This window comes from Grampus griseus (assembly GCF_964374135.1).
Source record: "Grampus griseus genome assembly, chromosome: 21".
NCBI classification, from domain to species: domain Eukaryota; kingdom Metazoa; phylum Chordata; class Mammalia; order Artiodactyla; family Delphinidae; genus Grampus; species Grampus griseus.
Window position 1 is genome coordinate 4,658,047 of NC_139015.1, and position 18,312 is coordinate 4,676,358.

The 18,312-nt window shown below is 41.1% G+C and overlaps 1 protein-coding gene across 3 annotated transcripts; it reads left to right on the plus strand.

The window, feature by feature from the left end:
• Positions 1 to 760: 760 nt before the first annotated feature.
• AGA (aspartylglucosaminidase) lies at positions 761 to 13,359 on the plus strand. 3 transcript variants are annotated; one of them, XR_014298423.1, is made up of 10 exons: positions 761 to 951; positions 2,814 to 2,967; positions 4,270 to 4,382; positions 5,298 to 5,410; positions 6,646 to 6,760; positions 7,387 to 7,462; positions 8,305 to 8,412; positions 9,122 to 9,255; positions 10,378 to 10,561; positions 10,665 to 10,783. XR_014298423.1 is itself a non-coding variant. In XM_082680325.1 (9 exons), the coding sequence occupies exons 1-9, from the start codon at positions 822 to 824 to the stop codon at positions 10,763 to 10,765; spliced, it is 1,044 nt and encodes a 347-aa protein (XP_082536451.1). In that variant the 5' UTR covers positions 761 to 821; the 3' UTR covers positions 10,766 to 13,359. The 3 variants fall into 3 exon arrangements, 2 of the variants coding, with proteins under 2 accessions (XP_082536451.1, XP_082536452.1); XM_082680325.1 differs by lacking the exon at positions 10,378 to 10,561 and having other exon boundaries at positions 10,665 to 13,359; XM_082680326.1 differs by lacking the exon at positions 10,665 to 10,783 and having other exon boundaries at positions 10,378 to 10,591.
• Positions 13,360 to 18,312: the final 4,953 nt, after the last annotated feature.

The following is an 18,312-nucleotide window of genomic DNA, read 5'->3' on the forward strand; positions in this document are numbered from 1 at the left end:
TTTATGGTATGTCTACTTAAAAAATAGTTCCCAGAACCTTTAATACGCTTCAGTTCACCTTTCAACAAGGTAAAGTCTCCGTTCCCCCTTTATTCAAACATTTATTAAGCACTTAATGGTGCCAGGCGTAAGGTAAAACACATTCAGAAAGGCACAGAGGAAGCTTCGTGCCCCGGAGGCGCGGGAAGGTACACTTCCCTGAGCTGGGGAGAAGGCTGATTTCTGCTTCGCCAGTGTCTCCATTTCTTTCAGCTCAGAGATGCAAAACCAGAGGACGTCCTACAAAAAGCTGTAGAGGAAAGACGACTTTAGGTAGGGTGGGAGAAAGCTAAAAGAAGCTTGGCTGTAAGCCAGGCCGCCTCACCTACACTCAAAAACCATCCCGGATCTCTGCGGCCAGGCACCCCACGGAGCACACTGTGAGCTTCGCAAACTTAGCGACTTCAACTTTTAATAAGAGGCTAACACGTTAAAATCAAACTTGAAAGCTCCCAGGGTCGTGTAAGCCAAGGCCGAGCAACTTCATACTAACTTTCGGTTGAGTAGTAAAAAAAAAAAACCTCCGTAGACTTAAGAAGGACGGTAGCGTGGACACCCGGAGCCTGAGGGGCACGAAGACCTCCCGCGCTACCCAGGAGGAGGCCAAGTCTCGCGAGAGTTGAGGCGCCCGGACCGCGCCCCAAGGGATCCGGCGGAGCGGACGGGGCGGGAAGGTGGGCGGGGCGCCGGGACCCAGAGTTCCGGGTTCCCCAGCCGCGGAAGTACGGGGGCGCGGCGGCCGTCGGCTTCGTCAGGGTTATTCTTGGCGGCGGCGCGCGGCCATGGCGCGGAAGCCGAATCACCGGCTGCTGCTGCTGTCGCTGCTGCTGCTCTGCCGGGCCCCGGTGTGCAGCTCCGGCCCTCTGCCCCTGATCCTCAACACTTGGCCTTTCAGGAATGCAGCCGTAGCAGGTGCGGGGCCGGGGGCTGCGCTGCCAGAGCTCGCGGGTGGGGCGGGTCGCCGCCGACCGCACCGAGCTGCTGGGAGCCGGGAGGCGGGCCTTCCGCAGCCTCCCCTGCGGCCTTTCCCGCAGCCGCGGCGCCTCGGGCACTGGACCCTCCTCCCTGCCACTGCTGCATTTTAGATCCTCAGCGTTCTTTGTGACTCCCTCTCTGCAGCCCCGAGTCACTGTATTTTCCACCCTGCTGCCGACCCGGAGCAGTTACGGCCTTTCTGCTCAGACTCTTCCTCCAGTGGCTCCTACGCCGGCTTTTGCGTGACCTCTAGCCCTTTCCTGCCTTTCCACCTCCCCTTTGGAGCCCGTCACATCTCCCCAGTACCCTCCACTTAGGCTTCGCCGACGACTAAGTTCCCCAACAAAGCGTGGTCGCTTTACGTGTACTTTTTGTTGCTGCATGCTGACGCGCTGTATTTGCCACCTGGCAAAGGACTTCCAACCTTGGTTATACGTTAGGATCATCCTCAGAGCTTCTCAAAAGGACCCGTGCCTGGGCCCTACCTCCTGAGGTTTCCCTTTCACTGCTGGAACCAAAGTTTTTTTTTTTTTTTTAAAGCTGCCTAAGTGATGTTGATTTGCAGTCAGGATTGAGAACTACCAAACTAAGATATTACCTCTTCAGGAAGACTTCCCTCATTTACTGTCTTCAAACCCAGTCTGAGTCAGGTGCCAGGCTTGCGTGCTTTGATATCATCCTGAACATACCATTACCTTGTCATTTTCTTATCCTACTTGTTTCATTCAGTTTAAGACATACTACCCTGGTAGTTTCAGACCCCTTCTCCCCCATTTGAGGCTGCTAATATAATTTTCTGGGGCTGAATTAGCTTTAGAATTTGATGGAGCTAAGTTTGTATGTTATAGGCAGTGCATATGATTCAGAGAAAAAGTGAGGAAACAGGCTGTGAGAAAGAAATTCCCAGCGATAATGAGACAGAAAAGAAAGTTCAGGGCCCTGGGCTGGGAACAATTCTGTGTATGTTGTCTGAATTCAGAAGGGGGGGGGGAAACTTCTCTAAATATACTTTCAAGCCTGTTCTTTCAGTGGTAATGCTTATTATTTACCAATAATGTCATTAACCCGTCAAGGAATTCTATTTTTATTAGTAAAGAAATTGACTACTTAACACCTTCCCCCCCGCCCATTCCATGTTTGGGGCTCTGGAGAACATAGTTTAGTGTTAAAAGCATGGCCCCTGGAACCAAAATGGTTACTTTTGAATCCTGACGCTGCTGTCGACTAAGCTGTGTGACCTTGAACAAATAGCCTCTCTGGGTCTGTTTCTTCCTCTTTAAAATAAGGATAGTAATTGTACAGTACCTGAAAGATTAAATGAATTATCCACGTGAAGCCCACGTTGTAATTATTTGCTGTTATTTTGTTGTTATGGAGACTTGCTGATATATTTTTAATAATCTGATGATGCAGAAGAATTTACGGGGCTATGATTTCATGAATTTTCAGTTTGCCTTTTAGTAGCTTCAATTGTAACTTATAAAACTGAAGGAGAGAATACTTCTTTTCTCACACACACACACACAGTAGAAACAGGTATTATTAATAAGTGAAAAAACCCTCACTTTGCATCAGTAGCCAAAGTCTGAATTCTTCACGGTAAAGGGTTGTGTTATGTAATTCTGTCTATATCACTGACTGCTTTGCAGCACATGATAGACGAAAATTTCAGTTTAACTTGGAGTAAATGTGCAAACAGTTTTAAAAATAGGAGTTTTCAAGCCGTTTTTGGTTTGTTGCCTTTGGCATTGAAAAAAAAATGCGTGTCTACACAAGCACTCTTGGGGTTTGATTGCCAGCGTGGAGGACGTTAGCATCTGGAGGGTCTGCGCTGGACGCGGTTGAGAGCGGCTGTGCGGCGTGTGAACAGGAGCAGTGTGACGGCACCGTGGGCTTTGGTGGCAGCCCCGACGAGTCTGGAGAGACCACCCTGGATGCCATGATCATGGACGGGTAGGAGCGCCCTGAAAAGCCTTAGTGCTCTCTGCACCTCCGCTGCAGGTTGAGTTACATGTATGGCTGATTAGTCTTCTACTGAGAGCAAGATGGACAAATATATGTGTGTTTTTAAAATTTTTATTGGGGTGGAGTTGATTTACAATGTTGTGTTAGTTTCAGGTGTACAGCAAAGTGAATCTGTTATACATATATCCACTCTTTTGTAGGTTCTTTCCCATGTAGGTCATTACAGAGTACTGAGTAGAGTTCCCTGTGCTGTACAGTAGGTCCTTATTGTTTATCTGTTTTAGATATAGTATAGTGTGTTATATGTCAATCCCAATCTCCCAATTTATCCCTCCCCCCGCAATATATAAGTTTTGATGCAGGTCAAAAGCCCTAGCATATTGTACTTGGCCTTTCCAAACACAAGGCGTTTCCCCCTCAATTAAAAGAAAGTCATGCAGCAACATGGAGGGACCTAGAGATTATCATACTAAGTGAAGTAAGTCAGAAAAAGACAAATATCGTATGATATCACTTATTTGTGGAATCTAAAAAAAACGATACAAATGAACATATTTACAAAACAGAACTAGACCCAGAGACAGAGAAAACAAACTTATGGTTACCAAAGGGGAAAGGTACAGGAGGGATAAATTAGGAGGTTGGGATTAACATTTACATACTACTATATATAAAATAGGTAAACGACAAGGACCTACTGTATAACGCAGGAAACTATACTCAATATCTTATAATAACCTATAATGGAAAAGAGTCTGAAAAAGAATATATACATATATAGAACTGGTTCACTTTGCTGGACACCTGAAACTAACACAACATTGTAAATGAACTATACCTCAATAAAAATTTTATTTTGAAAAAAAAAGAAAATCATAATCATAGTAGAAAACTATCACATTGAGGTAGGTAGTCTCCTTAGAACAGGGAGAGCCCCAAGGTACAGAAATACATCTCTGACCTGGTAAACCATCATTTACCCACCAACCACAAACGCTGTGGGTTGCCTGACCTGAAGCCTTAAAACCCCTTTCAAAAGCCATATTTAAAACGAGCCATGGGAAACTGAGAGTTTTAGTGCTCTGGGAACATAGGGGTAATAGAGTCTCTGTTCCTTAATATGCCTGAATGTGGGAATTTGTATGAACTTCATGGATGTGCCGTCACGTCTACGTCAAGACAGTGGAGTTTATCCTACAAAACACTATAGCTTGAAGTAAAGCAATTTTTAAAAAATTTGTGAACCTATAAAAATACCTTAAAAGATCTTACTGCACCTTTTTCTTGCAGTACTACCATGAACGTAGGAGCAGTGGGAGATCTTAGACGAATTAAAAACGCCATCGGGGTAGCACGAAAAGTACTGGAACACACGACACACACACTGTTAGCAGGAGAGTCAGGTATATTTTAACTGTACTCAATTTTTATGTAGGCTTGTGTCTATCGTCTTCACTGTGAAAAAAGGACTCAGTATAAAATAGTGGATTAAAGCAGACCTAAGTTCAAATTCAAGCTGTTTTACTTAATATCTATTTAACTTTGGATAAGTTACTTAACCTCTAAATTGTACTTTCTTCATGTTTAAAATAGGATTTTTAGAAACCAGTTTATTATTAATAAATGAGTAATTGCTGGAGGGAAACAGGATTCAGCATTATTTCTCTTCTTGTATTACATTTTTATGGGTGTAAGACCCAAGGCGCATAAGGTAACAGAAGATGGGAACGGATGGGGTTTTGCTGTGGCAACGGCACTTTATTGAACACCTCCCAAGGTATATACCCAGAACCATACCGTGATCTGTATTCAAAAAGATCATTCTTAACCACGTATTAGCTCACAGTTCCAGTAGGCACCCTTCCATTTTGTTGAAACATAATGGAAAACTACCTGACAAACACAGGAGCTGTCAGTCTTTCATGGAATCCAGTGGTGTCTTTATTTGGCGTCTCAACGTTGTTTTACGCTCTGGGCATCGCACCCCAGTTAGAGTCGCGGTTGTTCTGAGGTGTCCCTTTCCTTTTGTGAAGCAGAAGCAGGGAGATTCTGGAGGGAAGGTGGGAGAGGAGAGTTGTCATCACACCGCCCACAAGGGTCTCAGCAGATCAGGGTCAGGAAGGACGTAGGGAAGTCGAGATCCAGAAACCGATGCCCGTAACACTCTTCACGTGTGAATACTCCCTTGACCATCTGTGTTTACCCCCAGGATGGCTGCGCTCCACGTACGAGACAGCTGACCCCCAGCACTTCCTGTGCATACATTTTGTTTAAAAGATAATACTTAACTCATTTGCATTTTTCTTCCTCATCTCCAGCCACCAAGTTTGCCGAAAGCATGGGCTTTATCAACGAGGATTTATCTACCAATGCTTCGTGTGCTCTTCATTCAGATTGGCTGGCCTGGAATTGCCAGCCAAATTACTGGAGGGTACGTATGCATGATATTTTAAAGTTAAGTTATTTGAAAATACTACGTGACATCCCTTCCACTCTCAGTCATCCACCTGTTGCCTACAGGGTGCTAATCAGCACCCTGGTTGCACTTCAGAATCAACGACTGATGCCAACTCTGGGCACAGGATGGTCTCAAAAGCTCCCCAGCTATATCCGATCCACGTCCTGAGTGGGGAACTCCCGGCCCCTGGCAGTGGTTTCAAGCTGTGAAGGTTCTGCTGTGGGAGAAGGGCTGCCTCACTCTGAACTGCTCTGCTGTGTTTCCTTGTAACAAAAGGTTCCATGTATTAAGAAAACAAAGTTTGGAAACCATTAGTCTAAAATGTTTCTTATATTTTATCTATGTGAAGTATACCCAGTATCTTGCCCTTTTTTAACTTGGGGATTTATACTATTAGGTGTCTAGTATGTTACCAGGAAGATAATTTATCTTTAAGTCAATGGGACTTTGAGCCTAAATCGGTTTGTCTTTGCTACCCAGAATCCTGCTGTGGAGCATGTTAGTCTTTTACCTGTTTCTTCGCCAAATCCTAATCACCTCTGAGTAACCAGGGAGTCACTTGAAAGAGGCCACTGCGTGAAACCAGGTCATGAGAGGCACCTGGTGCACAAATGAACAAGACATGAGTTGTAGGTTTCTTGCTTTAATACTAATCCATATCCACAACCTGAACTTATGAATTTGGATTATTTTCCTGAGCCTTTAAGATTCATAAAAGAATCTGAGAGTACAGCTTAGGATATGTTCACATGTACCTAGCTTTGAAAAATAGAAGATTTTAAAATAGATTTTGCTTTAAATTTCAGAGTAGCTCTTCTTAGGTCAGGGAACAAATTCTAAAATTTAAAAGTCATGTTCTGTACCTGATTTCTTTGAGAAATCTAAAAAAAAATCTAATCTAAAAATCTTCATTTATATTTGCCATTGTGCTGAGAATTTTTGGCATATATAGAGAAAAACTGGGGATCTTTTCCGGATAATATAAATGTCTCTTCCGTATTATATAATTCTGAGACCAGACTAGGTATTTAGTAAAATTATATCCATCTGTCCACATAAGACTTAGCTAACCTTTGGCTTTTAATTCTTATCTTTCAGTTACCCGATGTCCTTTTGGTTTCTTGCTAATGTTTAGCGATTGTACATAACTACATGCTGGTTTCTAAAATCACCCTTTCTAAAAAATAAAACTTAAATCTCGTTTACAGAATGTTATACCAGATGCTTCAAAATACTGTGGACCCTACAAACCACCTAGTATCTTAAAGCGAGATGGTTCTACTTACAAAGAAACAGGAGATAGTTACGGTCATGATACTATTGGTAATTTGCCTTCTATACCGTTTTTATGGTTAAAGTTCAGCTAGTTTTAATTGCTCTCCTGTAGTTCTTAACTTCTTTATCCTTAATCATGTACCAGAAGGTGATTTTGATTAAGTGGCAATTAAGAAAACACACACACACACACACACACACACACACACACATTCTTTTCATATCATCTATATATATTTTGGCAAATTTACTTTATACATAAATCTGATGATTATTCACTTGGGGATTTTAAAATCTTTGTTTGATATTTAGTTCTTTAATAATGTTATGTTTGCCACATTCAAATGATCTTTCCAGTCATTTCCTGTAATGTTGAAAATTTCCATTAGTCTATAGCCGTGATTCTCTTTGGCATTACCTTTGAAAAAGCATTGAAAAGTGAGCAATTTGAAGTGAGGATATGGGGTGTCTACAAAATGATGCTGTGAAACGAGGTCATTAAAAAACACAGATATTACCACTGGTGTAATTTTCAATATTCCCAAGATTCCTATTGTCTTCTACCTGAAAATAATGGAAGACGATATTTATATTACCAACTGCGCAATTATTTGGTTATATTTGAGGTACACTTTAGAGTTGATACCTACAATGATTTTTTTTTTAATTTCTAGGCATGGTTGTCATCCATAAGATGGGAAATATTGCTGCTGGTACATCTACAAATGGTATAAAATTCAAAATACCTGGGTTAGTGTTTCTAAAAGACCAGATCTCGAAAATATGTAGTGAGTATCAACCAATATGTCCTAGGTGCTATGGGGATGCAAAACGCAAAGCACAACCCTACTCTCACAGCTAAGGTTATTGTGAAAGAAAATAAATTAGTAGCTGCTAAGTGCAAAGGAGAAGGTGTCTCAGCCAGGGCTGCAGAGTTTAGGGATGGTGGTGTGATCAGATTAAGCTGGGGCCATCAGGGGCCTGGAGAGAGGGGCCTGGAGAGAGGGGCTGGGAGCGGACCCTGACCCTGAGAGAGGGACCAGGGACATCCAGGCCAAGGCACTAGCAGATCCAAAGTAGCTCAGGTTCAGGGCTCCCAATGGCCAGAAACAAAACCGCACATCTGTCGGGTGCGGGGGAGGAGACCAGAGCCAGATTTCAGGGGGTCTTTAAGGATTTCTGGATTTTATTTCAAAGTAGTAGAAAAGCATGGAAGGTTTATTACAAGGAAAAACTTGAGTAAAATGTTGGCACCTGACCTAGACAGCAGGAATAGATTGTAGGTGAGGAAAACCAGTTGGAACCTGCTGAGATAATCCAGGAATGAGATGATAAAGGATGGCGGTGGTGGAACAGTCACCGTGAACCTGTGCCATCCCGCCACGTATGATGGGCTGCTGTGTGATTCTCATGTAATGAATGAATGCGGGTTTATGAAAACCTAAGTGGAAAAACTAAGGAAAGTCTATCCTCTGTATTCTGATGAAGAATTTACTTGAAACAATAGTCAGTGACTAAGTAGAAACGTCTCCTAAAAGAATTTTCTGCACTTGACTTCCCGTCCTGAATGACCGTGCTGTGCCCTCCCAAAGTCGAATAGGAGACTCGCCAATACCTGGATCTGGGGCCTACGCCGACGACACTGCAGGGGCTGCAGCAGCCACCGGGGACGGCGACATACTGATGCGCTTCCTCCCAAGGTGCGCCCTCCTACATCTGTGACTTCAGAGATCTTAGAAGGAGATATTGTCCCTCAAGAGAGAAAATAATTGTCTGTGCCGCGTGATCCGCATTTGTGTGTACGAGAGCTTTTCAGAAAGCCTGTTACCAACTCTTGGCGCCGTCCCTTTGACGATCCTAATCATTCAGATGAAGCAGCCACCGTCCTGAAACAATAACTCTGCTTACTCGCTTCGCAGATGAGAATGCTTAGGATCTATTTAAATAACTTACGTAAGGCCACTGAGTAAGGCCTGCGATAATTGATGATAAAAGTAGAAAATGCAGTCGCCGTGTACAATTAATTACTGAGAGATAATCCTTGCAACTACATGTTTTGCGCATGCCTAGTCTTTTCCCCCGTTGACTGTAGCCCCATTTCTTACTTAAATATAACCTCTATACTTTATGACTTCAGGCTGTTTTTACTAAGTAACAGTTATTCAGCTGAAGCCCAAAATAAAAGTCCTTATCTGAAATGAGTGGGTGGATTAGTTGAAAAGGTGGACACGGTATCAAGGTTTACTGCCTTTCCTGTTGATACTCTCACAGGAGTTACCTCTTTTCACTTACATGCACTGTATTTTGTCAGTTGTGACAATTTTGATGGTTTTAGATGTCTAACCTCAATAACCAAATCTGGAGTTAGCTTATTCTCTGATACTAAAGTTCTGCCTCTGTTGAAATCAGCTACCAAGCTGTAGAATACATGAGAAGAGGAGAAGATCCCACCACAGCGTGCCGGAAAGTGATTTCAAGAATCCAGAAGTATTTCCCCAACTTCTTTGGGGCTGTGGTATGTGCTAACGTGACTGGAAGTTATGGTAAGTTTTATCTGAAATTCATATTTATGTGAACCTGCAAATGTTGATGAGGACAGAGACTTTAAAACGCTGTTGGGTATTTTAATCCTCTGCGATAGAAACAGGGACTGTACTGAGTAGGCAATGGATAAATGTTAATTGTTGTGTCAAGACCCCCAGAGTGTTAGAAGTGTACCTGAAAGTCTCCTCTGTTGACTGGCGGTGGTTAGGATCCAGTCTTTGGCTGTTCGGTCTTACCCTTGACGTCCGTCCTAAGGAAAGTTTAGCTTCGGCTCGAGTATATGCTGAGATGGGCTAACGTAGTCAGATGTTTTTATTCATTAGAAGTACGTAGGGATAAACGATCTTCCCCACTTCTCTGTTCATTATTTAAAGGTCTCAGTCATTTAGATCTCAGGGCTCCCAGGTACAAAATGTATTACTAATTAGTAAACTAAAGGCGTTAGCAGAATTATTTTCGCAGTGTATTTGAGGCATGTCCTTTGCTTCATTTACTTTCCATATGAGCCCGTCACAGTTTCAAAGCATTTCAAGATCAACCAGTGCCGCTCCTCATTGGTGAGGTTTCAGACGGGGAAGATACACAGCCTAGTGATCAATACAGCTCATTAGGTTAGACTGCTTATTACTGTGCTTTGATCTTTTACTTCCCACAGTTTGGTATCTGAAAAACTTGTCTGAGGAATTCCATACTCTTTTTTAAGTACTAAAATACAAGAGTCGATGTAAGTTATGGGTGGGGAGGCTTTGTGTCTAAAATAAATCAGTTTCATTGATTCCCTCTTAGGAAATAAACCTTAGAAGGCTCAACGTTAGACTTAACAGGATGTAAAAATGATAATTATATAACTGTAGATGAATTTAAAAGTGACCAGCCCCTTGTATTTAAAGTAGTGGCATTAGAAGGGCTCCCTCCAGGTGTCTGAGCAGGTGAAGAAATCACTGTTGTCTGACAGAGAGCATCTTGACAAAACAAGGCTCACTTTCTACCCGTGCAGAAGCGTAGAAAAGAGCAGGGTGCCTGGGGAGGGGAGGATTATGGGTGGATGAAGGGAATGGCCTAGTCACTAGGGAAATACAGTTGTTAGTGTGTGCCTGAAAATTTTCTTTTTCTACGAAAAGGATATGAAAACATTAAAATAACAGTAGCAATGACCGCCTATGTATAGGAGCAAAAAATCAGCCTATATTCTGAGGTTCAAAGAGATGGCTTTCCCACTGCCTTTCTGTCCCCTCATGGACTGTCAGCTAGTCCGCACTAAGGTGGACACACAGCCCACTTCCGTGTGGCCCGACTGGACAGCAGGTACACAACAGCCAGTGTGGAGGTGGGGAAGCAATGTCTGTATTGGTTGTAAATGACATGTGCATTCTATATTTAACCAAACAACTTTTTCTCTTGGCCCCAGGTGCTGCCTGCAATAAACTTTCAACATTTACTCAGTTTCATTTCATGGTTTACAATCCTCTAAAAAGTGAGCCAACTGAGGAAAAAGTAGACTGCATCTAATCCATCTTTTCTGTCCACATCTCTACTTAAAGAAGAAACAGAGGCTGAAAAGGCTGCTCACTGTCATCGTATAACGTGCCTCATGTATTCTAAAATTCTTTGTGTAAAATAAGCACAAAAATTTTATGCTAAAAGCATTTTCACTTTCTGTATCTGAAAAATTTTTATTATCTGTTTTTCTTTAAGCTTTGTATATCCCCTGAAAATATTTGTATGTATTTTGTATATGTTTAAATTTTGAGTGATATTTGGATTTCTGCTCAGTGTTTCAAGAAATTGCTACTTTGGGGATTTATTTCCATAAATAAATGATACAGTAAAGTGATATAGTAAAGCCACAAGAAATAATCTATATTTGGATACTTAAAATAATTAGAGTAGCCAAGGATTTTAGACCCAAAGAAAAAGGTAACAGTGAGTCACAGCATGGTAAGTCCTGACCGAATCTCAGTACCTTAGAGTAATATGTCTCTTATCGCTGATTATCAGTTGTACGTAATGCTCTCTTCTAGCTTGAAGAGGAGAGAATGCGGTTCATCATAAAGGTGCGTTTTGTTTAGCACGTATTAGAAAATGTGGGCCGTCTTCTGATGAGCAACTGTGTTGATTTTCTTGGGCTTCTTCCTCTGATGGTGCGCTCCCAATGTGTGAAGGTTTTTAGCCACCAAAACTCTGACCTTTTAGCTACAAATATTTAGTACTGATAATCTCTTCCGAAAATGATTTAGGGAACTTGATCTGTACTGTGGTTTTACTAATCTCTTGTGCACATGTTGGTGGTCTGAATTAGCAGTGAGTCAGTAACCCTCGTCGGCCTTGTTTTTTCTGAGCGCTCGGTCAGCCGTCTGCGGACTAGACAGGACTGTAAGTGCGCTTTCTCAGGATCGTCTTTGCTTCATTACCTTCCTTTTACATCAGGAGTCATTAATAAAACTGTATGTACAATATTGTCCCCCACCTTTAGTATATCTGCTCCGTTTCTTCCTACACTCATCTTAAGATTTAATGTTCTTTGTAAGTTAGGGCTAGAAAGCTGTAGTTTTGAGAATGCCCTTAGGTCACCTGTTCTCACACCTTGTCATGTGTCATCACTGTCTGGGGAGCCTCTTCACAAATGCCCTCTGCTCTGTCCCACCCAATCAGAATCTTCACAAATGGGAACTTGAAAGCTGGACTCCGCAGCTGCTGATGGCAGCCTGAAAGCTAATAAGGAAACAGTCCCGCAGCCTCACACTCACAGAGCAGAAGGGGAAATCTGACTCTTGTGGGTTCCCCCAAGGTACATCGACTTGCTAACATCTGATACGGGGCCTTGGAACAAAGGGAAAGAAGCCAGATTTAAACTTGGAGTATATTTATATCAAGATGAAATGCCTGTTTTGTGTGTTTGCCGTCCGTTGATACGTTAGGCAGCCATGTACCACCAGAAAAATGAGTTTGAAAGTCTTCATGGCCTGTCACTCCCCAGCAAATGAGAAGTTTAGCTGATCCTGATTTATAGAATTCTGACCTGAAGTTGTTAGACATGTATATGTACACGATATACACATAAACAAAAGAAGGGTCTGTTTCCATTACCAGCACTCAGATGACTCCTTTTGGTTTCAAAAGGCAAATAATAAGCATAATGCATTTTTAATTGAGATATCATACATAGACTATAATATACTTTTAAAGCCCATAATTTTTAATTGTTGAACTTCTTTTTAAAGTGTTATTACATCTGATGCTTGGTATTTGAATTTGGAGCTAAGAACATAATTGAACTCAGTATCTTAATAGTTTAACTTCATTTGAATTAAAAACTGATGACATAAATATGTATCTTAATTGGCTGCTAATTATGAAAATAGATTAAGACCTATTTATGTCACTTTACTGGTCGTTTTTACAAAAAAATTCCTAGACCTTTAAAAAAGCTTCTAAAAAGGCATATTTAAATTTTTTGCTTGTTTTCTTGAGTACTATGCTATTTATGTGTTACTCAATATATACTCAAGCCCTGTCTTAGGAAGTTAAAAAGATGAGATAACAAGGTCTACAAAAATTGTTCATCTGCGAATTGTTTGTGCCCCATATGTGCTATATGATGAGTCTTTTCATATACAACCCAGGGTCAGCCAGTAGTGAGGTACCATATTTCAGTATTTGGAAAAGCATAGCCGCTTGAAGGGTAACGTCATTGCCACATTCAAAATGGATATAATGGGGAAAGTTAAAGCCGCCATCAACCTATTTGCTTCTGAGTTAAAGGGACAGGAAGTCATATAGTTCTAAGGCAGGGACAGTGCACTAAAGAACTGGTCAACTGATTTAAACCTGTGACCTTTCTATGCTGTGCATTAGATGTGGTTGCTCACGTATTCTCTTTAATTAAAATTTGGTTTCTGGAATGTGGATGGTGACATATAGTAATATGAGAAAATCAGGTATTAGAGTAGATGTGGGAAAACAAAGTCCCTACCAATTGCCAGCAATCTGTCTCTCTTTCTAACTTGTGCAAAATCCTTAAACACCATAAATGTCAAAACACTTCTTTCCAGTCCTAAATAAAACCAATGTCATTTGTCTTCCTCTCCTGTTCTGTTTATGGTAATAAAGGCTGATTGAAAATTAAACCAAAGAGTTAAGAATAAAAGTGATCCAAGCTCACTCAATTGAGTTCTTATGATGCTAAAGCAGTGTTGTATTGGAGACCCTTTAACCAGGGAGCCAATGGTTAAATTGTTAATGTCCTGAAATCAGCCATGTTGCGAGTATTTATACCACATATGTCAGCAAATATTACTAATTAGGGCTTGTTTTCCCCCTAGAACGACAGTTTACCAGCATACCATTGGCCAAAAGTGTTTTGAGATATGTAGCATATATATCACACACACCCACACACACATATGCATACACACACTGTCTTAGAGGAACTCTGGAACTTAATTCCCACCCTGGCTCCATCACTTACTAGCTGTATGCCCTTGAGCAATTAACTTGTGGTCTTTGTGCCTGAGTTTTCTATAAAATGGGAATGTGGATCATAACAGTACCTACTTTACCAGATTGTTGTGGAGATCTGCCTAAATTTAGAACAGGGTCCCACACAGAAGGTGCTCAGTAAATGGTGGCTAATATCATTGCTGTTATGTAGCCTGAAGCAAGAAATCAGACTTTAAATAATATTTTGAGCAACTGTACCTGATACATCATGTACCTTACTGGACACTATTTGCATCGTATCGAGCCCCTTGACCTCTGACTCACTGCATTTACTCAGTACTGCTACTGGAAAACCACGTGTGAATATGAAGTTACCTGTGCCCATTATTCTCTGCCTGGGACCACAAAGGTGGCATCTGTACACACCTACACACTCGCCTTCCTTTTCCCACTGTATCTTCCCTGCAAGGAAAAAACACAAGGCAGGAACAGCATCAGTGAAATGTGTTCCTGAGCCTACTTAGTTATGTGTGAAATGTTGCTTCTGGGTGATTATTTCTTAATCACTGTCTGTTACTCAAAGAATGGCTTCTCACAAGCCTCCTAACGTATAATAATACAAGTCAAGATGATAAACACGTGCTTATTTCCTCTCCCTCTACTGCTCTAAAATTACATTTAAAAAGAAGAAGAATAAAGATAAAATAAGTCCACAAGATCAAAGGGAATGCAAGGGGATCAGTGGAAGACATCCAGAAAATTCAGAAGATGGAAGAAAACTGTCAAAAAAGAGTGAAGGAGGTTATACCGAGAACTGGTGAAGAAAATCTGCTCATACAACTCTGGGAAGATTGAGAGTTCAGATGTCAGTAATAATACAGTTATCTAGTGAAATATAGAGTTAAAAACAAGAAAGTATATATAGGAATCCTCTCTACTCTCTGCCACACGCACACACGCACACACACACAGAGGGTGCACACTTTGGATAAACTTGGAGAAGGAGCTAGGGAAGCTAGCTCAAAGAGTTCCTTTTCCCAAACAAGGCACTCTGCATGCAGCGGTTAACACCATCAGCTCCTAGCTAGCTCATCCTAAAATAAGGACTGCCAATTGCCAAGCCCTGCCCATGTTCACGGAGCACAGATTGGACTTTCTGACAGTTGCCTTTTCCTTAAATATTAGATGGTAATCTAGGATTGCTGGATAGTTGAAAAAAGTCTACAAAATGAAAGCCATTTTCTCAGTGTAGGAGGAATCATACATCCCAGAATGAAGCAGGAGGAAAGAGAAATAACTTGGGGACACAAGACAACAGTAAAAGAGAAAGTGCAAGAAGTATTTTCAGTGAGATTTTAAAATATAATATCCTTCAAACAAGAACAGGATAGTATGAAAAAGGAGCAAGGTAGAGGAAAGAAAAGCTTCAACAAAAAAGATAAAAAAAAAAAACATAGGGCAAATGAATTTCTCAATATAAATAGATACATTTCCCACAGTTTAACGTGTTCACTGATTTAGCTTCAGAAAGAAATAAAAAAAGACACATGTTCAGACGTTGTGAAGTTTCTAAACTGTTGGATAAGTTTCTAAATGCTCCCAAATAGAAGGAACAAGTTGACATACAGGGAATGAGAATCAGGCTAGTGCCAGACCTTTCATCTACAAACACTGGATGCTGGAAAACGAGGAAGCAACCAGCACCTTTTTTTTTTTTTCAGGAAAAATGAAAACGATCAACATTAACCAATTATCAAGCAAGCGTAAGGGCTGAAATAAAGATCTCTATAGACATGTAAGATTCAGAACGTTTACTTTCCACCCGTCCTGTCTTACGAAGTTACTTCAGGATATTCTCCAACAGAGTGAGCATAACATTTGGGAGGGAGATGTGGGTCCAAGGAAACAACGGCTTCCAGTTTGAGAGCTTAGTGATGGTAGTTGTACATCAGGCCTGGCATGCTGACTGCATTGAAAAACATGAGGCTAGAATAAAGGTGATTAGAAAACGTGAGATAAAAAGCAAGAGAGGAGGAGGGGAGAGAAGGAGGAGAAAGTGAAAGAAGAGAGAGAGAGAAGCAGGTGGAGAAGAAAGAAGGAAGGGTGTGGAAGAGAGGGAGAGGGAGAGAGGGAGGGAGGAAATTAAGAGAAAGAAAAACTTCAGGAGAAAAAATACCTGGGAGAATCATAATACATACAGAATATTTCCTGGCTCTACAGGTTATAATAATTGGAGCCTTCAGATAGGCTATGGGTAGGTGAAAAAAGAGACCATACACTTTGTGTCCTCCAAGTTCTCGACTGATTTTGTCAAGGATCTAGAAGTTGAGCTCAGGTGGGTGACTGATGCCGCTTCCTTTAATCCCTAACGGGCAGGCAGCTGCCAGTGGCACTCGCCACACAAAATAAGATTGTGTCTGATGCGAGAAGCTTAATTTTGTTCTCTGCTGAAGCCCTTTCATATTCAGGATTTATATTACCATTTAGGAAGAAATGCCACATCTCCGAATGTGGTAAAAAGCAGAATCACTGCCCAAATGCCTTAAGCAGCACGTCTGCTTCCTATTTCACTGAATCCCCACATAACTATATCAATAGAACAAAGTAAGCACTGTTAATGATTTTCAACTATTAGAATAACGGTTTAAGCTTTAGCTCTTCCACAACACACACACACACACACACAAACGCACCTTGAATGAACTTGTGGGCAGAGCTAGAGAAGCTAGTGTTAAGGTTGCAATCATCATTTCAAGTACTGGAATCCAACACAAAACTTAATCTGGTTAAAGACCAGACTGTGACTGTATACTTGTAGACATGCGTAACAGTAGAATTTAAATGATAGAAGGCGGGAGGTGGAAACGGGAAGAAAGATCACATAAAGGAGGGGGAGATATTTGTAATATTTTGTAACATTTTCATCTTACAAAGTGGAAAATCAGGAAATGAAACAAGAAACAAAGGTATAGATGTTTACAGGTAAGCAAGAAACAAAATATATCACTATAGTGATTTAACTACAGTGAGAGGCATAAGTAGAATCTTTATCATCTAAACTTGATAAATCAGAGAAGAAGCATAATCATCACTCCCCCTTAATGATATGGAGTTTATCAGCAGGAGAGATCACTGAGCGATTTCTTATGAGGAGAGGAGATGGGAGATAAGGTCACTGATGCTTCCATCACAAGCCTTTCTCTTCTAGAATTTTTTAAAATTTATATATATATATATATATAGAATACATCAAAGCTTGTTAAAACTCACTTTATTTATATAAAACATGGTTCATAGGATCTGAGTTTCATAAGTGAAATCCACATTTGAGATCCCTGAGTCTTTGTATTTTGTAGCTGAGTAAGCTGAGACTGAGAGAGAGGTGACTCATAACTTAGAGAGAAGGCCAAATAACTAGTTAGTGTCAGGAACGTGTCACTTGTCTCTGCCTCTGTCAATCAGGTTTATCCAAACAAGGGTGCAACCACTACAGTTAATTCTATTCTTCAAGAAGCTGCTGTTTAATCTTTTTTCCTTCTTCAGCAAGAGCAGTCTGTAAGGTTCTCAAATCCTAGATCAGACATCATGCTCAATAACCTCAAATATATTCATGTAATTCTAAAGAAACTAGATCACATGTAAATGATAATCTCAAGTATCTATATGCTTTAACAAAATACGTTTTGTCCAACACTCCATGTCCTTTTTAAATTACTAGGTGTCTTAGTTTGGGCTGCTAGAATGAAAAACCCTAGGCTGGGTGGCCTAAACGACAAACATCTATTTCTCACAGTTCTGGAGGCCGGAAGACCAAGATGAGGATGCTGGCAGGTCACGTACCTGGTGAGGGCCTCTTCCTGGTTTGCAGATGGCTGTCCCCTTGTTGTGTCCTCACCTGGCAGACAGACAACTCTTATAAGGGTGTCTCACTCTTAGAAGGGCTCCACCTTTATGACTTCATCTAACCCTAATCACCTTCCAGAGGTCCTACCTCCTAATATCACCAGATTGGGAACTGGATTTCAATAGGTGAATTTGGAAATAGTGGGGAGACAGACATTCAGTCCCTAACACTATGCTTCTAAAAATTTAACTTGTACACAAAATTTCAGATATGGGGGATAAATTCACTTATCCATGATTCTGATATTCTGAGGCACAGAGGACAAATCCCGTATTTTGAGCTGTGGCTATCAATCCTAAGGGCATTTAGTAAGGGTTATTATACATAGGGTAATATTTTTAAAATATATGTATCTTGTAAGACAATTTGTTTGAATTATCTGATACCCTTGACAGTTAAAATAATATGCAAAAAGCATGATAATACCTACCTCCTCCCCTAGATTCGGTTCATTTCATAAAAACATTTCAGTGGATGTAGCTTATCCAGTTGCCTCATTCAACCAGATGTTGGTATTGGAAAAGAACCACTAGTTGACATCATTCAATAAGATTCTCTAGCAGTCTATTGCCAACAAGATAATCCCCTGTTCAGTGGAGCATTCTGAAGCCAAATTACACAAGTCAACTAGAGTTCCTACGGCAGACTTATAAAATGGAGGGAAAGGAAGTCCCTGATATCACGGGTATAAAAAGCAGGAAGGGCAGAAACA

Bases quoted from the DNA above. Each gene is read 5' to 3' on its own strand.
- AGA (XM_082680325.1), top strand. From the start codon at position 822: ATGGCGCGGAAGCCGAATCACCGGCTGCTGCTGCTGTCGCTGCTGCTG. The intron at 952-2,813 runs GTGCGGGGCCGG...TTTGATTGCCAG, and splicing joins CAGGAATGCAGCCGTAGCAG to CGTGGAGGACGTTAGCATCT. The intron at 7,463-8,304 runs GTTAGTGTTTCT...GCCCTCCCAAAG, and splicing joins ATAAAATTCAAAATACCTGG to TCGAATAGGAGACTCGCCAA.